General features: G+C 40.7%; 2 protein-coding genes across 2 annotated transcripts in view; one reads left to right on the top strand and one right to left on the bottom strand.

Moving 5' to 3' along the window:
• CNTN4 (contactin 4) overlaps positions 1–26,005 on the top strand; it is a 353,853-nt gene that overhangs the window by 320,932 nt on the left and 6,916 nt on the right. The gene's annotated exons all lie outside the window — the stretch shown is intronic.
• Positions 4,647–25,714, bottom strand: IL5RA (interleukin 5 receptor subunit alpha). Its single transcript, XM_067540325.1, has 10 exons — positions 25,630–25,714; positions 24,329–24,474; positions 23,530–23,668; positions 22,313–22,445; positions 22,046–22,236; positions 20,564–20,709; positions 19,639–19,774; positions 13,651–13,759; positions 8,825–8,909; positions 4,647–4,760 (listed from the first exon to the last, which is right to left on the bottom strand). The coding sequence occupies exons 1-10, from the start codon at positions 25,709–25,711 to the stop codon at positions 4,647–4,649; spliced, it is 1,281 nt and encodes a 426-aa protein (XP_067396426.1). The 5' UTR covers positions 25,712–25,714.

Below are 26,005 nucleotides of genomic sequence, written 5' to 3' on the forward strand. Positions count from 1 at the left end.
CGGGTTCCATGCCCCACCTCAGGCGAACAGTGAAATTGACAAGTATGACAGCCCCTCCATTGCGCTAAGGGGACACAGTGTCTACACGGACACGGTGTCACTCTACTTCTGCTGACAAAAGCCCTACGTCTTTTGTCAAGGTGGTTTTATTTGGTCAACAAAACCGGGCAGTTTTGTCGATGACAGGGTGGTTGCAGTGTGTACACCAGGATTGTTTTGTTGACAAACATCCCCTTTTGTCAACAAAACTCCCTAGTGTAGACCAGGTCTCTAATTGCTGTCCAGTGTCTTACATTGATAAATGATAATAAGGAACGACTCCTAGTCAGTTCTAGAGATTTGTTTTATTTTTATTTTTAAATAAATGGATAGTCCCTTTAAGCCACAAGCAAAGCTTCCCAATATACATCTACATGAGATAGACAATACTGTGATGTCAACAGCAAATACAGTGGGCTAAATCCTTAACTGCTAAAGTTAATGGCAGTATGTCCAGTTTAGGATCTCATCCCATTAAAAGAATGAACTCAATATCAATTTATGCTGTTGGCAGTAAGAAGTGCTGTAAGGAGGAAAAACAGTAATTGCCTTGAAATATACTTATTTCCTATGATGAGATACATACAAAAATTGTCTTCAAAAGGAAATGTAAATCTTGAATATCTTTATGGCCGTATAATATGAATACTTAGCTCTTCTCTACTGCTCTTCATCTGCAACTCTCAAAGCATTTTACTAAGGGATGTGAGGTCATGATGCCCTTTTTACAGATGGGGAAACTGAGGCACAGAGAGCACAGTGATGTGCCCAAGGTCACATAGCTGGGAATAGAACCTATGAATCTTGACTCTCAGGCCAGTCCCCTATACAGTGACCACACTGCCTCTTTTATTCGTGGTGTTGCATTTCAATTATATTTACAAACTTCCCTGATTAGACTTTATTTCTAGAATCTTAATGGAAATGATGTGGTTTAGACAAGACAACAACCCTCTGAAGAATGGGTACCTGGATTTCAGAAAAGCACATACCAGTGTAGCTACTTGGAATTGCAGTATTATGGATAGAACCAATAAATCTAGATACCAGATCTTAACAGTTTGTTGCTGGACATATTTCTTATGTTATATTTTATTTCAGTGCATTTTTTCCCTGTGTGAGGTCCCCCACAGCATTTATATGCTATAGGATAGATTATGATACCCCTACTCACACTGCATAATACCTTACACCACAACGAGTGTTGTGAATAAGGTGTTTGCAATCTGGCCCTTGCTGAACAAGCTCGTCATTTTCCAGAAGTACTAAGAAGCTGGAGGCTTCTTTCTGGCTTTATGAAAATCTGTACATAATCTCTCATGTTTTCATCAAATCTTTGCAAATATTCGTGTAGTTTCTTCAGGCACCACCCATCTGGCTCTTGTCAATAGCGCTAAAACTTGAAAGATTGGCTTTCATTTTTTATTTGAGACATTAATCAGAAACACAAATATTTGTCCAAGTATGCAAGTTTAATATACCTGTCTTTTATGTTTGATCACATTTTGTGCCTACATCACTAGCTTGACTGGTAAATTCTGAGCATTACAGACGGTTTCTAATCACAGAACCTATCGTAATACGATGTCAAAATTATGTAACTATACTGCATAATCCCTGCTGTAGCCTTCTGTTTAAAAGGGCTTAATAATGAGAAACAACTAGTGTTAGCATTCTCATATATTAGGTTACTTGATGGCATAAAACAAATGAAATACATCCATAGCAAATGCATTCTCCTCTACTCTCATTTTAAGCTCCTATTGATGTAACACACTTTGCTTTTAGGCTGTTCTATCTTGGCTCCTCAGATCCATTAAAACTATCTGAAGGGAGATTTTAGGCACAAAAATTCAAAGGTTTCATACCAGTTTAGGAACTAGCTAATTACAAGTTTGCTAGTTAATATAGTTTAAAAAAAAAAAGTTCACCTATTTAACACCAGCACTGGACAGTGGTGGCACTAACTTTCTGGTAGTGTACGCAGAAACGCTGCACACATTGCCGTACCTCATGATCAACAGAAAACAAGTTCCAAGACAAAGATGCCTATCTCGTTCTGAGACGCAAGTTTATTTTACAGTGTGCTTTGTTGATTACACAAGGCGAGCAAACAGACTGCAAGGGAGACCACAAGACTAAACTAAAAGAACAAACACTGGCTCAAAACTCTGCTTCATTGGTGCAACTGAGCGATGAAAAATGTAGCGTACAATGTAGGGAATACCAGAAAACCTACTGATTAAGGGTGGAATTTTCAAGGATCCTAAGGGAGCAGAAATTAATGGGGAGTTGGGGGCCTACCTCTCTCTGGCTTGTTACATCAAAGGCTGAGCAGCTATGTGCTTTTTAAGAACTATATGGACTGGTTGTGATAAATGGAACTTTGTGGGACTTATGTTTTGAACTATTTGTGTTATGTTGTCTAATAAACTGACTCCTAAGAGAGGTATCATGCTATCAAGAGAGGCTAGCGTGGAGTCCTTGGTTTACCTGAGAGGACAAAACTGAGGTGGATGCACATCACGCCATGTCCTGCCACAAGAGGTCCCTCTAGACTGGCCCACCTTACGAAACAGACATATCTATTCGGGGACAAATTTTCTGGTGCCCTCTGCTTTCCCATGCCAACCTTTTGCAAGTGCCGCTGATTAAGAACACAAAAATGGGCATGGTTCTGTTTTATGCACAAATAGAGAAGTTGGTTGTAACACTCACCTGTTGCCCAAAGGCCGCTGTCTGTGGTACAGAATGGATGTGCTCCCATTGTTACAGGTGCGTTGAGCTGTTCTCACAAAAATGAGCATGTGCAAACAGAGTCTGGGTGCTCAAAACACAGTGACTGACGGTTTTTTGTTTCCCTCATTCTGGTGAGACTGTCTTCTATCTTCACATCTTGACAAAGCCCTGACTCGGATGATTTAGCTGAGGTTAGTCCTGCTTTGAGCTGGGGGTTGGACTAGATGACCTCCTGAGGTCCCTTCCAACTCTATGATTCTACATTTATAGCACAGGAAGTGCGCCAATGTGCCTAGAGACAGGATCTCCAGATTTTACCACTCTAAACAAGGTTCTTTTTCAGAGTGGAAAATTATTTGATCAGGTGAGAAGTATCATTTTATTTCCCCTGTTATCCTAATGCATAGAATCCCAAGTCGCATAAAGCAGTTGATTGCACAAGCAATGTGTTATCTGAATGCACATTATCACTTATAAAGCTGACAAGTTGTGTGTGCAAATTAGCTCTTTGCATATGCAGTTATCAATTGCATATGTGAATTAAGCAGCCTATTTTGGACTATTTTGCCCTAAAAGGCAACTAATCTTTTAAAAATCAAGCACTCATGATCTCACAGTTCACAAACTGTGGTAACTGTAATTTAAGAAGATCAAAATGAGCCTGATCTGCCATTATCCTCCACCTTGTTCAGTCTGAGCCTGATCTGCCATTACCCTGCATCCTGTTTAGTCAATTACAGCAGTGCAAAAAGGATGCAAATACAAAGTTTTACACCCATTTTGCACTAGTGTAACTAACTGCAAAGTATTGGAGAATCAGGCCCTGATGTTTGACATCTGGTTAAATACTATGGAACAGAGTTCTGCACATCATCTCTCACACACCATTCAAACAGTTCCAATTCCACCCCTCCACCCAAAAAAAAAGGGAAAAAAAGGCCACATTTTTAAATGAACTGTCCGAGGACAGTTTTGCTAATTAAATAGTTAGGATGCTCCCCCTATCCATATGTAGTTAATATTTGCTTATACTTCCATTGGTATACATTACACTTCACAGAAATTAAGATGCAGGCCTTGCAAACTGAGAAGCTTACAATTTAAGATGAGTTCAACAAAGATAGGATACAGGGGTAAATAATAGGAGAAGGACAGAGAGAGGATGGAGTTCATAGTACCAGCTAGTAGAGCAGCAAAGATGGCACAGCATGTATCATTTTAGTTCCATTTTATATCATGGATGTTGTTTGTATGGGAAAAGGTGAGTTTAAAAAGGGAGCGGAGGGAAAGCGACTTGTGTAACAAAACACAGATAGAGCCATCATCTCTTGAAAAAGTCCTTTCACTGTAGTTTGATTTTAGAGTCATTATGGCAGTATCCTTAATGAGTTTACAAAGAGCAAATGCTCAACGTGCTGTGGTAGCTCCTTAACCTCTTCCTCCGTACATAGGGTACTAAGAACAAAAATATTCCAGTTATCAGAGAATGAATGCAACAATAGGAGGTTAGGTCTTCAACCCACTCTTATATGAGTGGTTCCACTTGGTCAAATTCAGCTCTGATGTAAGTAGATGCAGCTTCACTGAAGTTACTGGAGTTATATCTCTTAGCTGCCAAACAAAAGGTGGTCTTTGGCTCCCACAGAAAGGAATGTTTCTTCATGCTTTGACCAGACACACTTTTCTTTAAAAGTAACATATTTGTATGTGTTAGTTTGTAATTAAGCAACTGCACCTCTCGGGAAGATACACATTTTTCTATCTTTGAAGTGCTGATGATGGTATGACCTGAAGGTTCATCCAATCTAAACTGTAGTCACTTGCAGTAGCACTCCTATTCATTTCAAGATCATGAATGGATTAATGTTTCAGATTACAGAATCTTCAAGGACATCAGAATAAAGGTCTTCAGTGTAACTTCTGAAATCTTCAGGATAACTTCCAATTTCTGTTTCCGTTTCACTGGTACAGGAACGTGCTCTCTGCAACACAAACACAGCTTTTAGCTACCAAACTGGGAGGTGAAACATGTTTACCAGATACAGTTCATTATAATGATGAACTGTCAAACCATACTCTGTGCCCATTTCCCTCACTTTCGTTCAAATTTCACTATGATTAAAAACACACAATTGCAAAATATATATTTTTGCTTGAGATTTAACCTCTGAAACGGGTATATTTTAAGAAAAATACAAGCATAAAAATTATGAGTATGAAAATTTGAGAACTATGCATCAGGGGGATAAATTGTGTACATTTTTTTATTACAATTAAGCCAGTTGTTGGTTGTGGCCATTTTGCTGACAAATGTGACTTTGGTCACTGGCAGTGTGAGACCCATTGACAAAGGTCAGACATCCAGCTTTGTATAATATTGCCTTAACTGGCAGAAGAAAAATGTTAAAGCACTAATGGTGGGGAAAAAATGGCACAATCTTACTCCACAGGTCTGCCCTATGTGTTTTTGGTGTCATATCTAATTATTTTCACCGCAAAATCAACGTTTGATTACTTTTTTACTCTGTCCTGTTAGCACTGCAGAACTAATATGGCTCTGAGAGAGGCAGTGTGGTGCACTGGACTAACAACCAAGAGATTTGGGTTCTCTTTCTGGCTTGGCTACTGGCCTGCCGTAACCTTGGGCAAGTCCTGTAAAATCCTGGTACCACTGACTTCAGTGGGAGTTTTAACGTAACTTCAGTGGGACCAGATTTTTCATGCTTTTCCGTATGCCTCAACTTCCCTATTTGTAAAGTGAAAATAATCATACTTTCCCTCCTTTGTAAAATGCATTGAGATCGACAGAGGAAAAGCACTATGAATATCATTATGAGAGCGTGAGCAGGAGATCCATCATACAGAGAATTCTTAAATAAGACAAAGATGATGAATGCCAGATTCTGACCTCTGAACCCCAAATGGGGTTTCACAGGTGTAATTATGGGTAGAATACGGCCTGCAGAACCTTTCTTCCTGGTGATGATACATAAACCAGAAAGAACACTGTTGGACTTTTCAAGATTCCAAGCTAAGTTTGCACGGCTGGTAGCGAGATAAAATATCTATTTACGTATAAGTTGAGCAATGTTGCCGTGGAGTCATTGAAACACAATGAATCTTGAACACTGTGATGCCATTTTCACACAGTCGCTTTTCTGAGTTGAACCACACCTTAATGTTACATATTTAAGAAGTGACAGTTCACAAGAACCCACCCCATAATTGCACTCTTGCTAGCAATCTCAGCAGAGACACCAACGTTGACATGGCAACAAACTAAGGCATGGTGGTGGGTGGGGATAAAGTTTGCACTGCTGCTGCTCACGTTCTATTGTAACTGTTCAGTTGGTAACCAGTGGTTCCCAAGCTTTTTGGGTCACTCCCCCCTTGCCCCGGTTCACACCCCTTACCCCCATCTGCACATTCCCCAGCTGCAGCTAGGAGCAGGGCCACAGCAGCCGGGAGCTGGGGGCTGAGGCTGCAGCCAGGCCCTGAGGGCTGGAGGCTGAGGCCAGGGTGGCCGAGGTTGGGAGTGGTACCGGGGCCAAGCCAGGGAATTGTGGCCAACAATCATGGCCAGGGGGCAGGGCCGGGAGCCAAGACTGGAGCCATGGTTGGGGGATGAGGCCAGAGCAGAGCTTGGGGCAAAGCAGGGTGGCATTCCCTCCCCACCCCCCATGGGGGCTGACCCAGGCCCTGCCACGCCCCTCTAACATTCCTCCACATCCCCCATTGAGGGGGCGCGCCCCACAGATTGAAGACCTCTAGGACTGTCGACCTGCTATCTTCCCCCTGCATTAAATTCACTTTAAATAAAAAGCTAGCCAAGTAAAACCCAATGCTGCTCTCAGTAATGTAAAACACTCTTTGTCTCAGTTCACTTTGTCTAAAGATTGCTTGGCTTCTGTGTTAATATTTGCTATTCTCTTATTCTAAAATCGGTTTGTCGTACTCAGTCATGTTATTTTCCACAGTTGACTTCTTTAATTAAAAACAAACTGAAAGCTTATACAATAATCTCTTAAGCCTGGTTCCTTGACCAGACTGTGGAATAACAAAAGAAAACTTTTCAGAGGAGGGAAATTAGAAGCAAATTACTATACAGCATTCTCCATGAGAAGCCAGGGAGAAGTTGCATCTTATCTGTAAGGCAACTGTTTTTCAGGAAGGAATAGCAAACAGAAAAAGGCACAAAAACTGCTTCATATTAGGCCCAAAGGATTTCTCACCAGGCTTGCAGGAATCTCAGAAGTTAGATGGTATCCAGGTCCCTGCCAATGCAGGGCTATCTATCTATGGTCCTGCCATATCCCCCATTACTATAATGTCTGAGTGCCTCACAATCTTTAATGTACTTATTCTCATAACGTCCCTGTGAGCCGTTATCCCTATTTTACAGATGGGGAACTGAAATACGGAGAGCCTAAGGGTATGTCTACACTGCAAGCAGGCGTGTGATTGCCACTGGAGTTGACACACCTGCACTAGATTTACGTGGGTATCAAGAGCAGTGAAATTGCTGCAGCTCAGGCCTGGAACCTTGGGTAATTGCTCAGACAGCTAGCTCAGGTCGCTGCCTGTGTTGCCAGGACCCGCGCTCACTGGATTAAAGTTACACCGACGTGTCTGTCAATCACACCTCTGATTGCCCTGAGGATAAACCCCCATTTGACTGAGAGTCTGTGGCAGAGCAGGCACTTGAACCAAGTCTTCAGCGTTCCCAACTAGTACCATAATCATCCTTCCGCCCCTCTCTCCTGGAATACATTCTGTAGTGCTTTGTCCATGCAGGTTTTAAACGTCCTAGGTAATGGAGTTTTCAACATGTCCCACCATGCCACCACAGCTACATCTTGCTGTCGGCAAATGTTTCTGAATCAATCTGCCTACGTCTTCCCTTTCTTTATTTCATCAGATTAGTCCTAGATACACCACTTGTTCTATCCGAAACAAATCTGCTATTAAAAAGCTCTGGACTCCAACTTCAGTTAACTGTTTAGGAGACCACTCCTTTCCCCATTGACGCTATGGCATCATAGCATAGCAGTCTGGGCTAACTTTGGAACGTGGTAAATGGACTCTGTGGGCACAGCTTCCAAAAGTGAATTCCAAATTGCAAGTGCAAATCCTATAGCTGACTATGCAAGCTGGTCCTCTGGCCTTCCAATGGGTAGTTATGCACCACAGTGCCTGTTTGCCTGAGCAAATGTCTGATTTGGGTGCAAACTTACGTGGCCACCCTTGAAAAATCTGACTCTTATTGTCAAATCCTGAAGGAATGTACGTGTCTTCCCCTGTGCTGCACAGAAGGAACCACTGCAGCAGTTTCCCATACTGCAACATAGTGAGGAGTGGACAAGCAACGGGCATGCCAGGATCTGAGTCTTGTAAGGTCATGCCTCACATTAAAAGCAGGCCACATCCACTGTCCCATCCTTTCCCCTTTCTCCTCCTCCCCCCACCCAATACACAGCTGCAGCCAGCCCTGGTCTAGTTCTGCAGATCCAATGGCGTTGGCTTCAGAGGATATTTCTTAAAGCAAAGTCTTCTACCCTGGCTCGGACCTTTAACTTTGTGGCTTATTTTAGGTGTGTATTTAAGATACTAGCACCATGTACTATATAGGGCCACCCTTTAGGATTTCACACAGCTATACAATCCACAGACAGGGCTAGTTCCTCACTAAAGTCAATGGATCTATGCTAACTGTAGCCCTAATCGCACACACAGCCTCACTAACTGCGTGTGTAAATGGCTAAATCAATTTCTAGCTCATCATTTGTGTGAGTTTTTACATTAGTTGCACATACATTATGTGCACGCATTTCTGCATGCACTAGGCTGAAAATGTGGCTCATACGTTCTATTGATGTGGGAAGTTACAAATAGCAGGAAAGCAGATCTGAATCAGAGCAATGGTAGCTGCTCTCCAGGACGACAATACGAAAGAATGACATGCTTAGCGTATGTCTAGGAAAGAGGCAGCAGCCAAAGGCTGTTAATTGTCATCTCTATGCAAATAATGTAACTAAATCTCTTTTACCTGATAGTTGTTATTTAAAAACAAATATTTTAAATTGGTTTTGGGTGTTGGAATTGGTGGAAATAGTCTGCTCCATAAGTGACACCTGTGGAAACAGTAAAGCAGGTTAATGAGATAAACCAGTAGTTTTTTTTCACTCTGCTGTGATTAATAATTATTTGATTCCCGTGGGCTTTATAGTCACATACATTCAAGACCCCTCCCCCAGCTCCTGCACAGATTGTGACTCCTACCACAGGGAGGAGAGCTGAGGGGCTACTATTCCTTTGTTAGTAAATGGGTGGGGACAGAGCAGAGAGGGAGGAGATGCTACTCACCCCTACTGACTAGAGAGAGCAGCTGGCCTAGCACACAGTGGGTAGTGAAGGGCTCAGTGAAAAAGAGTATAAGGAGAGACTGTGACTCTGTGACACACTCTGTTCTCTGAGCTGCTTCTGGGGCTGTATAGCTGCAAGCCACATGCCTCATGGGGAGAAGGGAGGGTAGTAATGACTTGTGTCTTGGGAGTCATTGGGCCTAGGCAAATGCACAATTAGCACTCTACACCTAGAAGTTTCTGGAAATGGGTGTAGTTTTGGGCATGTTTAATGGGTTTCTTGTAGCTGGCGGACTTAGAGACTCCAATGAGGGCAAGTAGTCAGGGAAGCCGCTTTACAAAAGGCCACACAACCTGTGTGGGTTGGGAGACCTTGAGCCCCAGGAGCAGAAAGAAGGAGGCGGGGTGTTTCCTCTAATTCTGACGTATTTTGCAGCAGGTTAGTGATATTTTAACTCTCCAACAGGGTACCCGTGGCAGTGTTAATTACAGAAAGGGGGAGGAAAAACTAATTTCTTCTAATTGTATACTTTCAGGGATTTTTTTTATTTTAGCTGAGCTGTTTTAGTTAAATTGTCTTAACCAGTATGATTCACCAACTCTGTTACTATTTAAAAGTGATGATGGGGAAAGAGTAATTTATATTTTGATATTCTTAGTTTTGTATCTTTCTCGAATAGGTTATTTTTATTTATATACTTAATCTAAGGGGTTAGTTAATTAGCTGACTAGCTAACCTCCTGATTTCAGCAGAGGATAAGGAAGAGTCTGTCTGGATTTCAGTTAGGGGCTTCCGCAAAGGAGGAGAGAAGCTATTCTTGCAGTACTTTTGACACCGCAGACACTATAGAGTTTGGTGATCATAGAATGTAATTGAGACTCTGGTGAACTCAACCTAGGCTTTTGAGAATGCTGAGTTACTTCTCACTGAGTTTCTGTGGGGACTGACCTGTTTAGATTTTTTTTTTTTAAATTTCTTTGTGTATAACTGTGCTGATGTATGTGGCTTATAAAGTAGCCTTGTTATGTTTCAGAAATTATTTCTTTATCATTCTGATTTTATCATGTTAGGACTTGAGAATTAAGTTAATTCTTTTTGTTCTTTTGGACTTTGGTTGTGGGAAGGTTGACCCTGTGCAATTCTTGATGAAAATACTCAGTGATGGAATTTTGGGTTTCTGTGGTTTCTTATCGGAGTTGGGGGTGTTTTAAGTTGCTGAAGGAGGACAGTGAGGTAAACTCTAGCCCACCCAAAAGTTAGTGCTACATAAGGACTTATTCACTTCATATTGTGAAGCTACAGTCTTGCCTCAAAATTTTAGAGACACATTTCCTGTGATAATGAGATCCATGTGTATGTCAAGTGGCTAAGTTGCAAAAGAGCATTTAAAACTCTTGGGTTCATTTCTCTCTGAAACCTTTTATTTCCCTTTTGCCTATCCTCTCTACTGCTGTATTCTATTGGATTAACATCATTTCAATCATCAAAATGTATTGACTTACTCTTTCTCTGTCCTCTGTATTTTCTCCCTTTTGATCTCCGTTTAGCCCTAAATAGAAACATAGGGCCTGACCCTGCAGTCTTTAATAGGAATGAGCTTTGCCTGAGTCAGGCTTACAGGAGTTATCCCATAATAATATACATGGCCTAATTCTCCACTCCATCACGTCGGGTCTGATTTAAGTGAATTGACGCTCATTTAAAACCTGTTTAGTCTCTGTTGATTAGATGTTGAGTGCATTACATCTGCACCACTTTCATCTGTGTTGGTCAGGATCAAGATGAGAACTGCCTCTTTCTGTTTCATTCTGTTATGTATTGTTTAAAGAAGAAGCAGTCCTGTACCATACCCACTAAGCTACTTACTGAGCCTTTTATTTTATGACAGCTGTCCAGGTTCATCTGATTGGTTGAACTCTTGTGTTACTATCACTTTGCCCCTTTCAAAAGCCTTTTTGATTTCTGCCAAGCTCTTTTTATCCCATTATTCCTTCTGAACAAGGAGTAGCAGGAATTTACTTTAGACAAACTTATTCCCTTTCATGTCTCCCACCTGGTGACTTAATTCTATACCCCACAGATTGCTCCTTCAAAGTCTTCCCTGACTATCACTCAGGGTGCTAGACATTCCCTGCTAAAACTGCTACTGCCTCAGTAGGTAAGTGTTAAACTACATATTTGTGCTCCGCTAATTGTTTAGTGACATGATGGTGCAAATTACAAATCACAATAGGGAGGACTTGAATTACTGAAAACACATTGAAGACTTTTCACTGTTGTACAGGCAATAGGTTTATGCCTGAAGTGTATGGCCAAGGAATCATTGGGAATGGGGGGTGGGGGAAAAGGAAGCCTAACAAAGAGGTTTTTAAGGGGACCTAGCCACTTTCTCTCTATCACTAAGGAGACAAGATGGAACATTCCGCATGCTATTTTGAACACGGTTTCACAAAATTATTTGAAATGTGCAAGTCACCCCCTGAAGTGTGGCTCAGCTGGAGGCATTCAGCGTAAGGTGGCTGGGGATCCAGCTAAGGAATGGGATAGGGCTGACTGGAGATAGTAAATGCTGTACATGCTGCTATCATTTCGGCTCTTGGCATGTGTTCCTTGTACCACAGTGTGATAGGCCTATGCAGTGTAGCCAATCCGAGTTAGTGGGTATGTCTACGTTGCATTAAAAGACCCATGGCACAGCCACGGCTGGCCTGGGTCAGCTGCAGGGCTATAAAATTGCAGTGTTGTTGTTCTGACTCAGGCTGAAGCCCAGGCTCGGAGACCCTCCTGCCTGGTGGGGTCTCAGAACCTGGGCTCCAGCCCGAGCTCAAACATGCTATTTTTAGCCCTGAGCCGAAGTCAACTGACCTGGGCTCAGAGACTCAGCACCATGGGTTTTTTATCACAGCATAGACATAGCCACTGGTGCTGCACTCCTGCGTGTGTGTGGCTAGGACTTCAGGGGCACATCCCATGTTCTTTGAGCTGAATTAAGCTGAATGTTCTAGGATTCCTTCTCATTGACTTGTGGGAGAACATGTCTGTCCTGGGTACAAAAGGGGAATGGTGGGAAGGCAGTGGAGGAAAACCAGTCCTTGAGTGAGTGAACCTGCATCCTTATTGCAGAGTGGGCAGGTTACCAGCCTGAGTGAAAATGGAGCTGGAGCACTAACCCATACCTACAGCCACATCAGCTAGCCCAGGTTTAAGAGCCATGAAATTTGAATAAGAGGGTTCTGTGTGTTGATAGGAGGGAAATTAGGGCCAACCCCTCAGCTAACTCTGCACTGGGGACATACACAAAGGGATTTTTTTTTTTTTCCCCCCACAAGGAACCTTTTTGTGGGAAGGAAAGTAGCTGAGAGTTGCTCACCTGGTGAGTCAACTTAGGAGCCATTAAAGAAATGAATAGGCAGTTAGTGGATTCCAGAACAGTGCTTAAATTACAGGGAGCATTTTTGTTGTGAACCTGATGGTTGCTGCTTGATATCTCTTAGGGAGCGGAGTTGGTCATTACATTATTGATTCTTTGATTCATCATTGATGAACTGACTTCATTGATTTATTGTTCTCCCCCCTTGATTTCTGAGTACTGCCACTGAAATCCAAAATATTTCTGGCATTGTTCAGAGGATGTCTTTGGAAGCTTCACTACAAGGGCCTGTGTGGGCCAAACAAAAAAAAAAAAAAATGTCTGCTATAAATTACAGCACTTGCCAAGCAAGTACTAGAGAATAGTTAAATGCTAACGAGAGTGAGTCAATACCGGCTTGGATTTCTGGGGGTGCTGAGCACCTTTGTCTCCCACTGAAGTTAGTGAAAATCAGGCCACATGTACAGGTGTTTTAAATATGGATTTCATAGGCCCCAAATTTGAAAACATTGGCCTTTGTCTAACCAAGAAATATGGTTTCTCTCAGCAACTTTTGCAGGGTTTAAAGGTGGCATTCTTCTATGGAGATAAATGACCAACAGGAGCCAACAGGGTCCATCTTAGGGAGGACTGAGGGTAGGTCTACACCGCCGGTAGATGCAGCAGGATCGACTGAGCGGGCTGTGACGACCCGCTTAATTGATCCGGGAAATGCTCTCCGATCGATACAATTAATCCACCTCCGCAAAAGGAGTAAGGCTGTGTTGACCGGAGGGCATCTCCTATCGACGCAGTACATGAAGACACTGTGGTACAGTAACATAAGACGATGGTGGCCGTGTAGACCAGGCCTGAGAAATGTAAATAAAGTAGCTTCCTGACAGTCCATCTCACACTGAGGCAGTTTCAGTTCCTCTTTCAACACATGGCTTTGGAGTTTGAGATTAATTTGATCCTCCTCCTCCTAAACCCCTCAATTTCACTGAATAACTCTTGTCATTTAAACAATATTTGTGATATGTATTAATCATGTTTAATACCAAAATGAATGCCCTTTGAGTACAGAATAATGCATTTAATGATTCCTCGTGCAAATTAAATCTATACTGCTTAGTTATTCCCTAACCAAAACTACTTACCTTCTGCATATTATAGCAATAAGCATTGCCATGGAACATATGGATACTACAAGAGCACTGAGAACCATGGAGGCCTTGGAGTCTATTGGAGTCCCTGGCTGGTCTTTGCCTGGATTTAAAAAAAAAAAGTGAAAATTTTTTTTTTTAAATTGGAAAAAACACACTGGGCAAAATTCTTCCAATAGATAAACCTTTGGAACCCAGCTGACTCAATTCAGTGAGTTTACATGGGTGTAACTGAGATCATAATTTAAATGTATCCATATAAAGTCTTTTATACTGAGAGCTGGGAAACAAATCTGTAGCAAACGAAGCATTCAGAACTTTTCCCACAAGGCTAGGTTTCATTTTATGTGTAGAAGAAAGAAAGCTAAGAATTGGCATGAAGCAGGGCCGCAATCATTATCAGTATGATGCAGTCTGCTATGTTAACATACTGAGTTGTGCAATGCCACACAACAGGCAAATATGTCTGAGTTTGCAATAAAGACACAGTTTGCTTATAATCGTGGTCACAAAGAACTTGTTTTCTGTTAAACCACCCTTCAGTTATTTAGATTAATCCTTTCAAGCCAGGAGTTGGATTTTCCTGGTTTAATAGCCATGGCCAATAAAACCTGTAGTGAGACCCCCAAGTTTTCTTTGAAGTCAGTTGTTCATCCTCCTTCAGGAAGAATGTCACTGCTCCAACTGCCTGGGGGCAGAAACATGTATTCTATTGAGGACAGTGTTCCTGTTTGAAAAAGGTGTTCCTAATGTCCTGTCTCACCACTCTGAGCTAGCTAAAGAGAACATTTACATTTGAACACTTAGCTTTTAAAGTTCAAAGATTGCCTGCTCCCCATCTGTCTCTGAGAACTGCATCTGGCCTATATCAAGGTGACAGAATGACTGTCGCTGGATATTTAAAAGGCTAAAAATTAGTCAGCAGCACAATACTCAGGTTTTCAAAAGAAATAATATTCATGTTTGGCACAGATTCTTTCCTGTGCAACGACGTGCTAGGGATCTAAGCATGCAGATCTTTACTTCTGTGAGTGGTCCCCATGTAGTCACTGGGGCTGCTTGTGTGGGTAAGGAGTACTCACGTGAGAAATGATTGCAGGATTGGGTCGTGTGCCACTGAAGCTCAGAGACCTGGGCAGACATGGTGCATGTTAATTGCCATCATTGATTTAAATAGGTTTGGGGACGAGGGGTTTCTTGCCTATTTTTTTTTTTTTTTTTTTTTTTTTTTTTGCTTCAGGTTATAATTCTACATCCAAGAAAATGAGGTCTAAGATTTAATACTCTGGCCTGGCCAAGCTGTGCTCAGTGCAAGTCTGGAGGGTAGGTGGAAAGTGTTGCTAAACTGCATTTATATTTTCTCAATCCTAAAACTGGAATGAACTATCCTGGATTCCCAGCCCAGAACAGAGTCGTCCTGAAGCTTCTCTGTCTTATTTTGGCTGCCTGTGGTCCTAAAGAGCCATAAGACCAGGCAAGAATGTGTAGTGCCTCCTTGGCCTGCCCCATAATCGAGAGCTGGAAGCGGGGGTGGTGAAAGAACAATTGCACAGGTTCCATGTCACCCAAAAGGACATCTGAGTAATCTTGAGGGACCCATCGAAGCCATGTTTAATCTACTTTGTGTTGCCTGGAGCAGCACAAAGACAATACTGTATAATGAGCAGCTGAATCTGTCCAAATATGCATCTTAAAAAACAAAACCATAGACTCTCTATACATACTACACTCTTACACTGCATTCATCGCCATAATACTTGAGCTCTTCCCAATAGTGCATTAAGCAATGTAATTACGCATGTCATGTTTGTTCTCTCATTCTCCCACTGCATTTTAATAGTACAACAAAAAAAGGGCAGAATTAAGGTTTCATCTTAAGAATGAGTTATATGGTACAGTAGAACCTCAGAGTTACTAACACCAAAGTTATGAACTGATCAGTCAACCACACATCTCATTTGGAACCAGAAGTACACAATCTGGCAGCCAGAGAGACAGGAAAGAAAAGCAAATACAGTACTGTTAAACGTAAACTACTAAAAAAAATAAAGGAAAAGCAGCATTTTTCTTCTGCATCGTAGTGTTTCAAAGCTGTATTAAGCTCATGTTCAATTGTAAACTTCTGAAAGAACAACCATAACATTTTGTTCAGCATTACAAACATTTCAGAGTTACGAATGCCCTCCATTCCCAAGGTGTTTGTAACTCTGAGGTTCTACTGTATAACTTTATAGCATTAAATATATAAAATACCTCTAAATTACGGAGAAATTAAAAGGAAAATTACCTGACTTTTGTTATGATTATTTATATTAGTGCCTAGAACCGCCACTGAGACCAGAGCCCCATTGTACTAGGTACTATACAGACTTAGTAAGACACAGACTCTGCCCTGAGGAGTTTACAATCTAAATAGCTAAGACAGACAGAGGGCTGAGGAGAAGTGACTTGCCCAAAGTTACATAGCAGGTTAATGGCAAAGCCAGGATTTGAACTCAGGTCTCTCAAATCTCTGCCAAAGACTTTATCCAGTAAACCATGCTGCATCATTACAAATTTCTATTTGTAAATAGGAGAAACCTCACAGCCTTAACTGAAACAGAATTATGTTTTTGTGAGGAATTTCCTTGGGTTTTTAGGTTTTAAATGAACATGGTCATATCTAGGTATATTTTTAGTTTTTTCATCAGTTTGAATGTTTCATGTTTTTCATTAATGATGCAACATTGTTGAAGTTCTGTTGAAGTTGAAGATCTATAAAAAAACCTGTGAAACCAATGCTCTGCGGCAGATTCACTGATGCATAAACAGCTCCTATTTATAGGGTAGGTCAGGTCTAAAAAAGTTCTCCACAGACAAGCAGATTAACATTTGCTCTGTTATCCTCTGCAGATTCTACATTTGCCAAGTTACTACAGGGTGCTACCTGAGACAATGCAGTATTTCCTCATACTTAAAATAGGAAGCAATGGCAGCTGAAAGAACTCAACACTGGGCCTTAACCATGGTAACTCAGATACTGTGAATGTGGCAAATAGTAGGGCCAGTTCTGGCCCCTGCTCCAGCATCTTAGAGCAGAGATTCTCAAACTGGCTGGCATGCCCACCCCCAGGGGAGGAGGGAGCACAGAATATATTTCTGGGAGGGGCATGAGAAGCTTTAGGAGACTGGTGGCTGGTGGCCAGGCACCCAGCTCTGAAGGTAGTGCAGTAGCGAAGTAAGGGTGGCATGGTATGGTATTACCACCTTTACTTCTGCAGTGCTGCCTTCAATGCTGGGTGCTTAGCCAGCAGCTGCCGCTCCCCGTGCTGCTTTCAGAGCTGGACGGTGGTATATGCACTTGTGTGGTAGGAGTGGAGTGAGAAGGCCATAAACTACTACAGAGGCAAAGAAATGGGGGGGGGGGAGACAGGACAATCAAATCAATTTGAGAACCACGGGCTTATAGGACCTGTAAATGCGTCGCAAGGGGAAAATTTCCCCAGCATGGAAACAGGGTAGGGCCGATGTAACCAGCTCTGTACTGCCTCCCCTCATTTTCTGAGCTGTGCTTGGTCAGCGCTAGAGCATGAACTGTAGGTGCCTTGCACTGCTCTGGCTCCACTTCTGAAGGACACTCTGTCACCTGGAGCTGGGTGAAGATACCCAGCAAATTTATTAGAGTCAAGGAGGCAGATTAATACATTAACGTTCATTAGACAATAAGTATAAGGAACTTGAAGGACTTGGTAAACAGGAGAAAGCAAAGTGAAGAACATTTTTTTTTTTTTTTAAAGAAAATCAGGAAGTAAAGAAATGTAACTCCAAAGATAAGGGTGAGAGGGGTGGCTGAGTACAAACAGTTGATAACGTGTCATGATAAGATAACTGCTACTTCTAGGAAAACATATTCAGCAATCAGGAAATGCAGTATCACGTGGATCAGATTTAGACAAAATAATGCCCTCCAAAGATACTAACCTCCACAGACCCCTTCCCTCCCCATAGGAGTTCAGGTAACTTCTAATATGACCTCCCCTCTTGCTTTGACTTTTGGCATTAGCACACGTGTGTGTATGTGGAAGGTACGTGTCAAATTTAAAGAAGTAAATCAGCTAGAAGGACATGCTGATTTCCTCAGGTGTGATGCATCTCAGAGCCAGCTGTGCCAACCCAGGCATATTGTTATATTTCACATGGAGAGCAAAATTGCCCCAGGCCAGTCATTATATGAAGGCACCTAGGGAAACTGCAGGTTGCTACAAGAGATAGTTTTGATGATTCAGGAGGTGGCATTCATTTCTCTGAATTAGTACTGAACCAATGTTCCAACATTATATCAATAGGCAGGAGGGAACACTATACTGCCCCCCCCAGCATCCTGATTTCAGAGGTGCCAAACATTCACAGCCCTCATTGGTTGAAAAGAGAGTCGTGGGTGTGGTTCAATGAATCCTTTTCAACCAGGTCTAAAATCTGAACCAGTCCGTTTCACTTTTCTGGTCCTTGTATTAGGGATATAATTGCATTTGTGTTCACAACACCATGTTTACTTTTTATTAAGTTGTTTTTACTGATTCTTTTTGTAAGCAAGGTCTGAGTGTCTGAATAAAGGGGGGCACATCATTTGCATGGGCTTGGTATCTGCATGAGTACAATTAAGTACTTAGCATAATTTACCTAGGTGTGGAGCATAATGGGAAATGGTTAGCATGGCTGGGTTTGGGTTACAAACCACTTTGTGTTAACTGCTGGGGTAATGAAATGTTGTCCTGCAATTGTATGAACAGATGTCAGCAAAACTGGGTTTAGTCTGTTATGATAGAACACTTCACCCTAAACTAAACAGAGCTCCCCAAGGGTGGCAGGCCGATGTTTCAGCCTGAAAAAGGTGGAGGTGGAGGAGTCTCCTACTGAGATTGCAGGGGCCAAGTGAGTGGGCTGACCCAGGCAGGGGTGACTCTCACCTCTCATTGTTAAAAGGTAGATTTAATGACTCATCTTGGAGTCTTTTGTCTCTTGAAAGCAGGGACATTTCCTGTATGGCAGTAGAAGGTTTACCTAAGAGCTGAAATCACTAAGAGCTGAACCTTGCCTGACCACTAACAGAGCTGAGTGGGCAACAGGCAACTCTGGTGGGAGGCTAGCACAGTCGGTGCCAGCCCAGTCAACAAGGGGGGCTGGCACAGTCAGTGCCAGCCCAAGGCGATCGGCGGAGGGGCTGGGCACAGTCGGTGCCAGCAGTGGGGGACTCAGTGAGGCCCACAGGCGATAGGAGACAGCGGCAGTGGGGGCCTGGACAGGCCTGTGTTGGACCGTTGCAGCTGACGGGGCGGAGTCACACCTAAGAGGTGGATATTGCAACTACGATGGTCAGTACAGGGGCAAGAAGGAAGGGAGAGGTGAAGGACACGCCCTGTACTCTGGGATGGGTTTGGGCTCATTGAGTTCACGAACTCGGTTCGCACTGTTTCCCAAAACAGTGCGGTGTTATCTCTGTTTTGCTATTAAAAGGTTTCTTTCCACACTCAGACTCTGTGCTTGCGAGAGGGGAAGTATTGCCCTTTGGAGGGCGCCCAGGGGGGTAGTGTGTAATTTCCCAGGTGACTGGGTGAGGGCTCGAGCCAGTTGGTGTTGCATCATTTACAGGGACCCCTATATATAGAACCCGGCCCTTGCTGCGGCCGACTGGGTCTGGCAGAAGGGTTACATTTTAATTAAAACCTGAATTTGGGATCTAAATTATTTTAAAGTGTCCTTTCAAGAAAACTTTGTAAACAAATGTTTCATGTATCCACACATTTCTTTATGGATGAAACACATATCCTGGACTACCCACAAGGAGTAGCAATAATTAAAGGGTCAATGTACATCCTCAGATACACTTCCGTGGCTTCCACTGAAGTTAATGGTAGCTGTATATGCTCATGATTGAACAGAATTTGGCCTTCAGTAACATATGTAAAATAACTATTAAACAACAAAGACATTTTTGGTTCTTACCAATATAAAGAGGGTCAGTCCAATCACTCCAAAATCCTTCATTACACCATGATTGACGATTAGCTTTTATCTGTATGGAGTATCTACAGGTGTCATCAATCAGTAATTCAAAACTATTAGCCTTAGTTTTCAGTATCTGTTAAAAATAACATAACTCTGTTATAGATTTCTTAAGACTAATAAGGTCAAGCCAGCAACTTAAATTGCTCCACTCACTAAACTTCAGAAGTAAATTTACAATATTTGCTTATACATAAATACAAGCATTGTTACAAAATTGTTATTGTATGTGTTCTTCTTTCAAATTAGTTTTAATAGCCTAACAGTGGATGCCAAGGACTTAATTTTTCAAACAAGAACCCCATATCTGTGGGCACAATTTTGAGCCCACAATGAATTACATCCACCATTTTTCACCTGCAATTCATTCAGGCCAAAATTTTCAAAAGCATCCACTGGTTGTGGGAGCCCAACTTAAGACTCTTAATGTTGGATTTTCAGAGTTATTGAGCACTTGTACCTCTGACAGTCTGGAACTAGATGCATCAAGATGAGCATCCAAAACTGAACGTTTGAAACTGTTGCCTTAGTGATTTCCAAGCTAAAAAGCGGGCACAATTAAAGGCCAAAAAAAAAAAAAAAAAAGTACCCTGAAAAAGAAAACTAGGGGTGAAATCCTGGCCTCATTGAAGTCAGTGGGAGTTTTGCCATTGACTTCAGTGGGACCAGGATCTGACCTAGGCCTCTAGATTTTAGAGGATGATAATTGGAGTTCTGGTTACGTGCATAATTTGAAACTCAAAAGGTGTCCATGAACAAAAGACCTTTTTACTAGATTACAGATGAGATGTGTTCTAGGTATATACAAAAGACAATTCATAGACAAGTTCTATATCGAGTACCACAACTTTTAACAAACAGTTACCTGTTTGTAACCCATCTTCAAGTTGTGGATGCTAAGTTCATATTCAAAACATGTATTTTGGAAAAAAGAAACTGGCTCTTCCCAGTTGATCTGAAGGTTGTTTTGTTTTAAAGACATGGTGACGTTTCTGGGAGGATTCACTTTCTCTAGGAAATAAAGGAGATACCCGTGTGTTACTCAAATCAATTCTCTTGGCAGGAGGTGTTCAAAGATGGGCTTAGATTTGGTTGAGTTTACAGCCCCTGAGTTTCACTTTGAGTTTCTTGTATGAGAGGAAGGGGTTTAAGATAACTGAAATATCAAGGGGAAAAACAAACACTGGAAGGTAAACCCACTGATATATTAACAATTACTAGAAATGACTGAGAAACTGGCTCCTTTATTAAAATCCTCTACAAGATTTAAAAAAAAAACAAAAAACCTTTCAAGTAGTTCATGCCTTGTAAGCTTCATTATTGACAAAGAGAAGGTAAGAAGATTTTTTTTCATACAAAATAGATCTTATTGCATAACTTTTTCCCACTCTTCTCCTTAGCTTCCACCAGCTTTTGTCACCATACATAATTTCATCTTATCTTATCTTAGGGTTGGATCATGCCCTCCACACATATCTCTCGCCTCTCCTGTGCCAAAGATGCTTCTATGTGTCCAGCTCAGTTTGTAAAACCTTCCAGTTTTTCAACATCTTTTTGGTAACATGGTGACGGGAAAACAATACTTCAGGTGTATTCCAGAAACCATGCTGCCATAAAGTTTCTGAAAAATAGCAAGAAGTTCAGAGGAGAGCAACAAAACTGAATATGTGGCTATCTCTAAGAAGTAAGTTTAAAAAGTTAAATATCTCTCTCTTAGTAAGCAACATAGGAAAGAAGATGTGATAAGTCTACAAATAAGTGAAGGGTATAAAAATTAAGATGGGAGAGAAATTATTTAGGGGGACCAAGATGGTTTAAACTAAAGTAATGGGATGAGAGTAAGAAAAGAAAAATTAACCTGAATATCAGGAAAATCTTCCTTCCAATGAAATGTTAAACTATATAATAAAAAGTGGTAAAAGCTGCATTGCTTAGGATGTTTAAAGCTAGAATGGATAAAGCAATAAAAAATATACTGTGGGAAACAACACTTTGGCAGACAGATAAATTTGATGAACAGGTCTTTTCTATCTCTTATTTTTTATCATCCTAAAATTTCAACCAAACTGTTAAAATCACACTCAGTTAAAATCATCATCTTTTATCTAGTTCCACACTAATACCTCCAATTTCAGAAAATATCTCTGCAAAACCATAAATCAGCCCATATTTTAAACTGCACCATGGATCATTCAAAACACCAATAAACTTCAGCAAATCTTTAGACCAAAATGCAGATTTGAGTTTTATACCAGATTATTTAAGACTTCACTGCAAACATTTCACCCAGATCTAAGAAGTTATATTTTGTAATGTGTAAAAATATAAAATAAAAATATTTACTCACCAATGGTATTTTCATAAAATAACTGTTCAAAAGGTTTGATTGCAGTGTACTTGCTTGATCCATTAATGTGTATTACAACAAGTTGGCCAATTTCACTAGTCTTTATATAAGTGTATGGAAATCGGCAACCAATATTTCTCTCCCATTTATCTTTACTATATTCTTGGCACTCTTCAGTGTAACTGTTATACCTAAATTAGATTAGTTTGTAAGACATTATTATCTTAAGGAAACTAACAATTGGCAAAAATAGAAGCAGACACTTACCTGTAAAATAGAAAGTATTTTGTATCTTTTGGTGCCATTTCGCCAGCAAGCCAGGTGCAATTAAGAGATGCGATATTATTAATGGCGGTATAAATCACACAGGATAAGTTAGTGACTGATGTCTCAACAGCACCTATAGCACCAACAATGCATAAAAGGTTGCACTTGTAATAAGTGCTAAATATTTACTAGCAGGTTCTTATTACTCATATAAAGTATAAAAGAAGCCATAACTTATAAAATACAATTGATTACAATTTTTGGTTCCTTGTATATGTTCTATCTAATCTGTCTATATATCAATTTTTATATAACATTGGGATGTCTCATTATTCATGAGTGGTGAAGCAGTTCATCCCAAACACTACAAATGGGTTTTGTTTTGTTTTTTTAACCACAGGACACCACCATGTACTCTGTGTATGCCCATCAGTTATAGGGGGAAAAAGTGTTTCAGAAATGTTTTAGAAAGTTTTAAAATATTTTCTCTTAGCCCCAGCCACTTGAAGCAATTTCTTTAAACCCCATTCCAGCAAAACTTTTTAGGAATCATTTTTAAGGGTGAGAAATAGTGCCCATCTCCATTCAGTCCTTTCAGGAGAGAGAGACAATTAATTAAAACTGTGATGAGGAACCTGCCCCACTAGAAACCAAACAGGACTCCCTAATTTATTTCAAACAGTTTTCAAGTAGTAGTAATTCAATGTCAACCACTGACTTCCAGGCAAAAATGGCTTTGTATTCTGTTACCGATCCCCTGAGCTGAGTCCTTCGGGATGTGCATCTTTATGTTCTTTTCATTTCAGGATCTTACACAATCCCATGATATTTCTGCCCACTACCTGCTCCAACAAAACCACTACTTTATTCCCTTTTTATCAATTATATTGGCCAATACAGGCTGATCTTAATTAATGCCCTAAATCTCAGCCATCTCCTTCTCCTTGGGCATTTATGCATTGTCCCTCCTGAGGGCCAGATTCTGATAGCCATAATCAGACTGAATAGCACCTTGTTCCAAAGTAATACCACTGATTAAATGAAGTAAGTCATGGAGTTATAATCAGGAGTAAGATGCTATTCAGTGTAACAATGCCATGTAGAGCAGGAAATATGTCGTCCTTCTGAAGTTTTTAACCTGTCATCCTTTTATGCCTTCCTTGTCTACAAACTAGAACATAACATAAAATTAAAATTTTGCTAGTGTCACATCTTACCTGATGGGGCTTGGAGTTTAGCTGTAACCCAGTTACTTTCTATTTGCGAGTTGTTATAGAGAAGCAGTGTCCGAATACGTGCAGAAAAACCATTATGAAGCACAGCTGTACGGGTGCTGTGAGTGTACTTTGTATCATACTTGAAAAATAAAACAAAATGTATTAGTAGCAAATGCAAGGAAACCTGATCTAAGTGCTCACTCAGGGGACCAGCAAAGAGATCTCCTAACAGAGGTGGTCTTTAACTGAAGTTCAACCCATATTGTACTTGAAATCATATGAAGGTACTTCAGATGTGTTCCTTAAGATAGGGGATCTCCTATTGGAAATAAGTTAAATGAAGGTTTCCCTGTACAGAATTTTGGTGACACATGGACTCAAATACTACTTATATACTGGCATCAATCTGAAATAAATGCAGTGACATCAATGGTGGGCTAAACTAGCCAGAAGCAGTGCTGATTTAACACCTCTCCGTGACAGCCTCCAGCAGGCCAGAAATTAAAACTGCCCTCTCTTGGTGGAATTCCTGGGGGAACATGACACCAATACTAACACCTGGTATCTCCTGGGGTTAATCTTCCTTGCAACAGAATTGCTCCCATAGGCACAAAGAGAGGTAGATCTGGCCAATGATTAATACATTTGTTTATGACACAAAAACAAAAATAAATCTGAGAAGCCAATGCATCTGAAAGTCATGTCTTAATTAGTAAATCCTGGGTTTTTACTTGATATAGCACATTTAATCCAACATGGATTTGCCCTGCATAGAATGTCCAGAGTGCTTTACACTTACCACTTCCCATACAGGAGTCATAATTTCCACATCATATCTAACAGTGTAGTTCTTTTGTTCTTGATCAGGGTTTGGTTTCCATTGCAAAAGTATTTTTGCTAGTGCAGTGACTGTGAGAGTGAAATTGGCAGGTGGGAGAACCTGAACTGTTGATTAAGGGAGAAAACAAAAGAATAGATAATTAATAATAGTGAATAGAGAGCAATAGCTATTTACAAGTAACTATTAATACAGGAAAATGGTTACAGATTTGATTTAAATGTTTGACTATCTTCTTTCAGTAGCTAGTTACATAACGGGTTTCTTGTACTTGGGCAAAAGGCTGTGAATTAGGTGCAAGTAGATCATTGAATAGAAATTCAGTTAAAATCTAACAAAGTAAACTAGTTTTCATGCTAATTTTAGCTTGAAGATCACAAAGTTGAGCAGCCTACTGTCACAACTGTCTTTTTTAAAAAGAAAAAAGGTTTGGATCCTTCAAGTTGATTTACATGGGTGGATCCCTGCGGGTGGATTTCTCCTGGGGCCATTGAGGTCCATGGGTATTTGTGTTGGCCCTAAGCTCTGTTACCCAATTTGCACAATCAGGGCCTTACAAACAAGATGGTATTGAACTTTGTCCCTGGGAAGAATGTGTATTACACCATCCAGAAAGATTTAATTGAAAACCACCAGAATGTATATGTGTCGGCTTGCCAGGATTAGATTTTTATTGGTAAATGTCGGTATACATCAATTTCACCATGTACACACATACAAATGGATGAAAAATATTTCCATCGATAATCAAAATTTACAGATAGACAAAATAAGAAAATTATGCTTGAGACCTTATTAGACTTTTGGTTTAAGGATGTTTACTTTATATATTTTGACATGTGAAGTTGACAGTTTGTGTTTTAATGGTATAAAGCTTTAACAGTTTGAATATCAACATCTGCTGTCATTAAATAATTGTCAGAGAAACACTCTCAGAATTTTGCCCAACCGTGAAAATTTAAATTGGAAAATTTAATTGGAAAAAAAAAAAAAGTTTAAAATAAATATTGGTATTATCCATTAAAGTTATTTTAAAAAATTGAATTCTGCCAAGCCTACATCTGTATGTGGAACATAAGTGCCCTGAACAAGGAAACAAGGCACAAATATTAGTAGAGAAGGATGGGAATGACAATTTAGAAGGACAAGGTGAAAGAGATCCCTGGAGTATAAATGGAAATGAAGAACAAATCACAGTGGGAGAAAAAGGTAAGCGTATAAATAGCAAAATCTTCAAGTATCAGTAGAAGGAAATTACTTACTTCCTTTAGCTTGCAATGGATTTGCTTGAAATGCCATCATTGTCCAAAGGAGAATTGGAAAAATGCTCACCACAGTCGCCATATCCTTTTGGTAATAAATAATAATGGTTGGTTATCAGCACATACCTTGGCACCATTTCAACTAACAAATACAAGACAAAGCTCCTTAACGATACATTAACACACACAAACTTTGTAGTGTAACACCTGAGGTCTCCACACACGTAATAGCATAAGTGAGGAAATGAAGTTGTCACCTTACAGTACCTACCCCTTGTAGGTACACGTCTTGCCATTACCAGATTTCTGTGGACCACACACCACAACCTTCAGTTACTGAAATGTTTTATTTATTAAACAGCAAATGTCAATAATC

Source organism: Emydura macquarii, unplaced genomic scaffold, assembly GCF_026122565.2.
Source record: "Emydura macquarii macquarii isolate MOO-44397 ecotype Brisbane River unplaced genomic scaffold, CSIRO-AGI_Emac_v2 contig_71, whole genome shotgun sequence".
Classification (NCBI taxonomy): domain Eukaryota; kingdom Metazoa; phylum Chordata; order Testudines; family Chelidae; genus Emydura; species Emydura macquarii.

Excerpts from the sequence above, each read along its gene's own strand:
- IL5RA (XM_067540325.1), bottom strand. The coding sequence starts at position 25,711 with ATGGCGACTGTGGTGAGCATTTTTCCAATTCTCCTTTGGACAATGATG. Across the intron at positions 23,669-24,328 it reads TGACTCCTGTATGGGAAGTG|TATGATACAAAGTACACTCA; the intron begins GTAAGTGTAAAG and ends TTATTTTTCAAG. Across the intron at positions 13,760-19,638 it reads GACTGACCCTCTTTATATTG|GCAAAGACCAGCCAGGGACT; the intron begins GTAAGAACCAAA and ends TTTTAAATCCAG.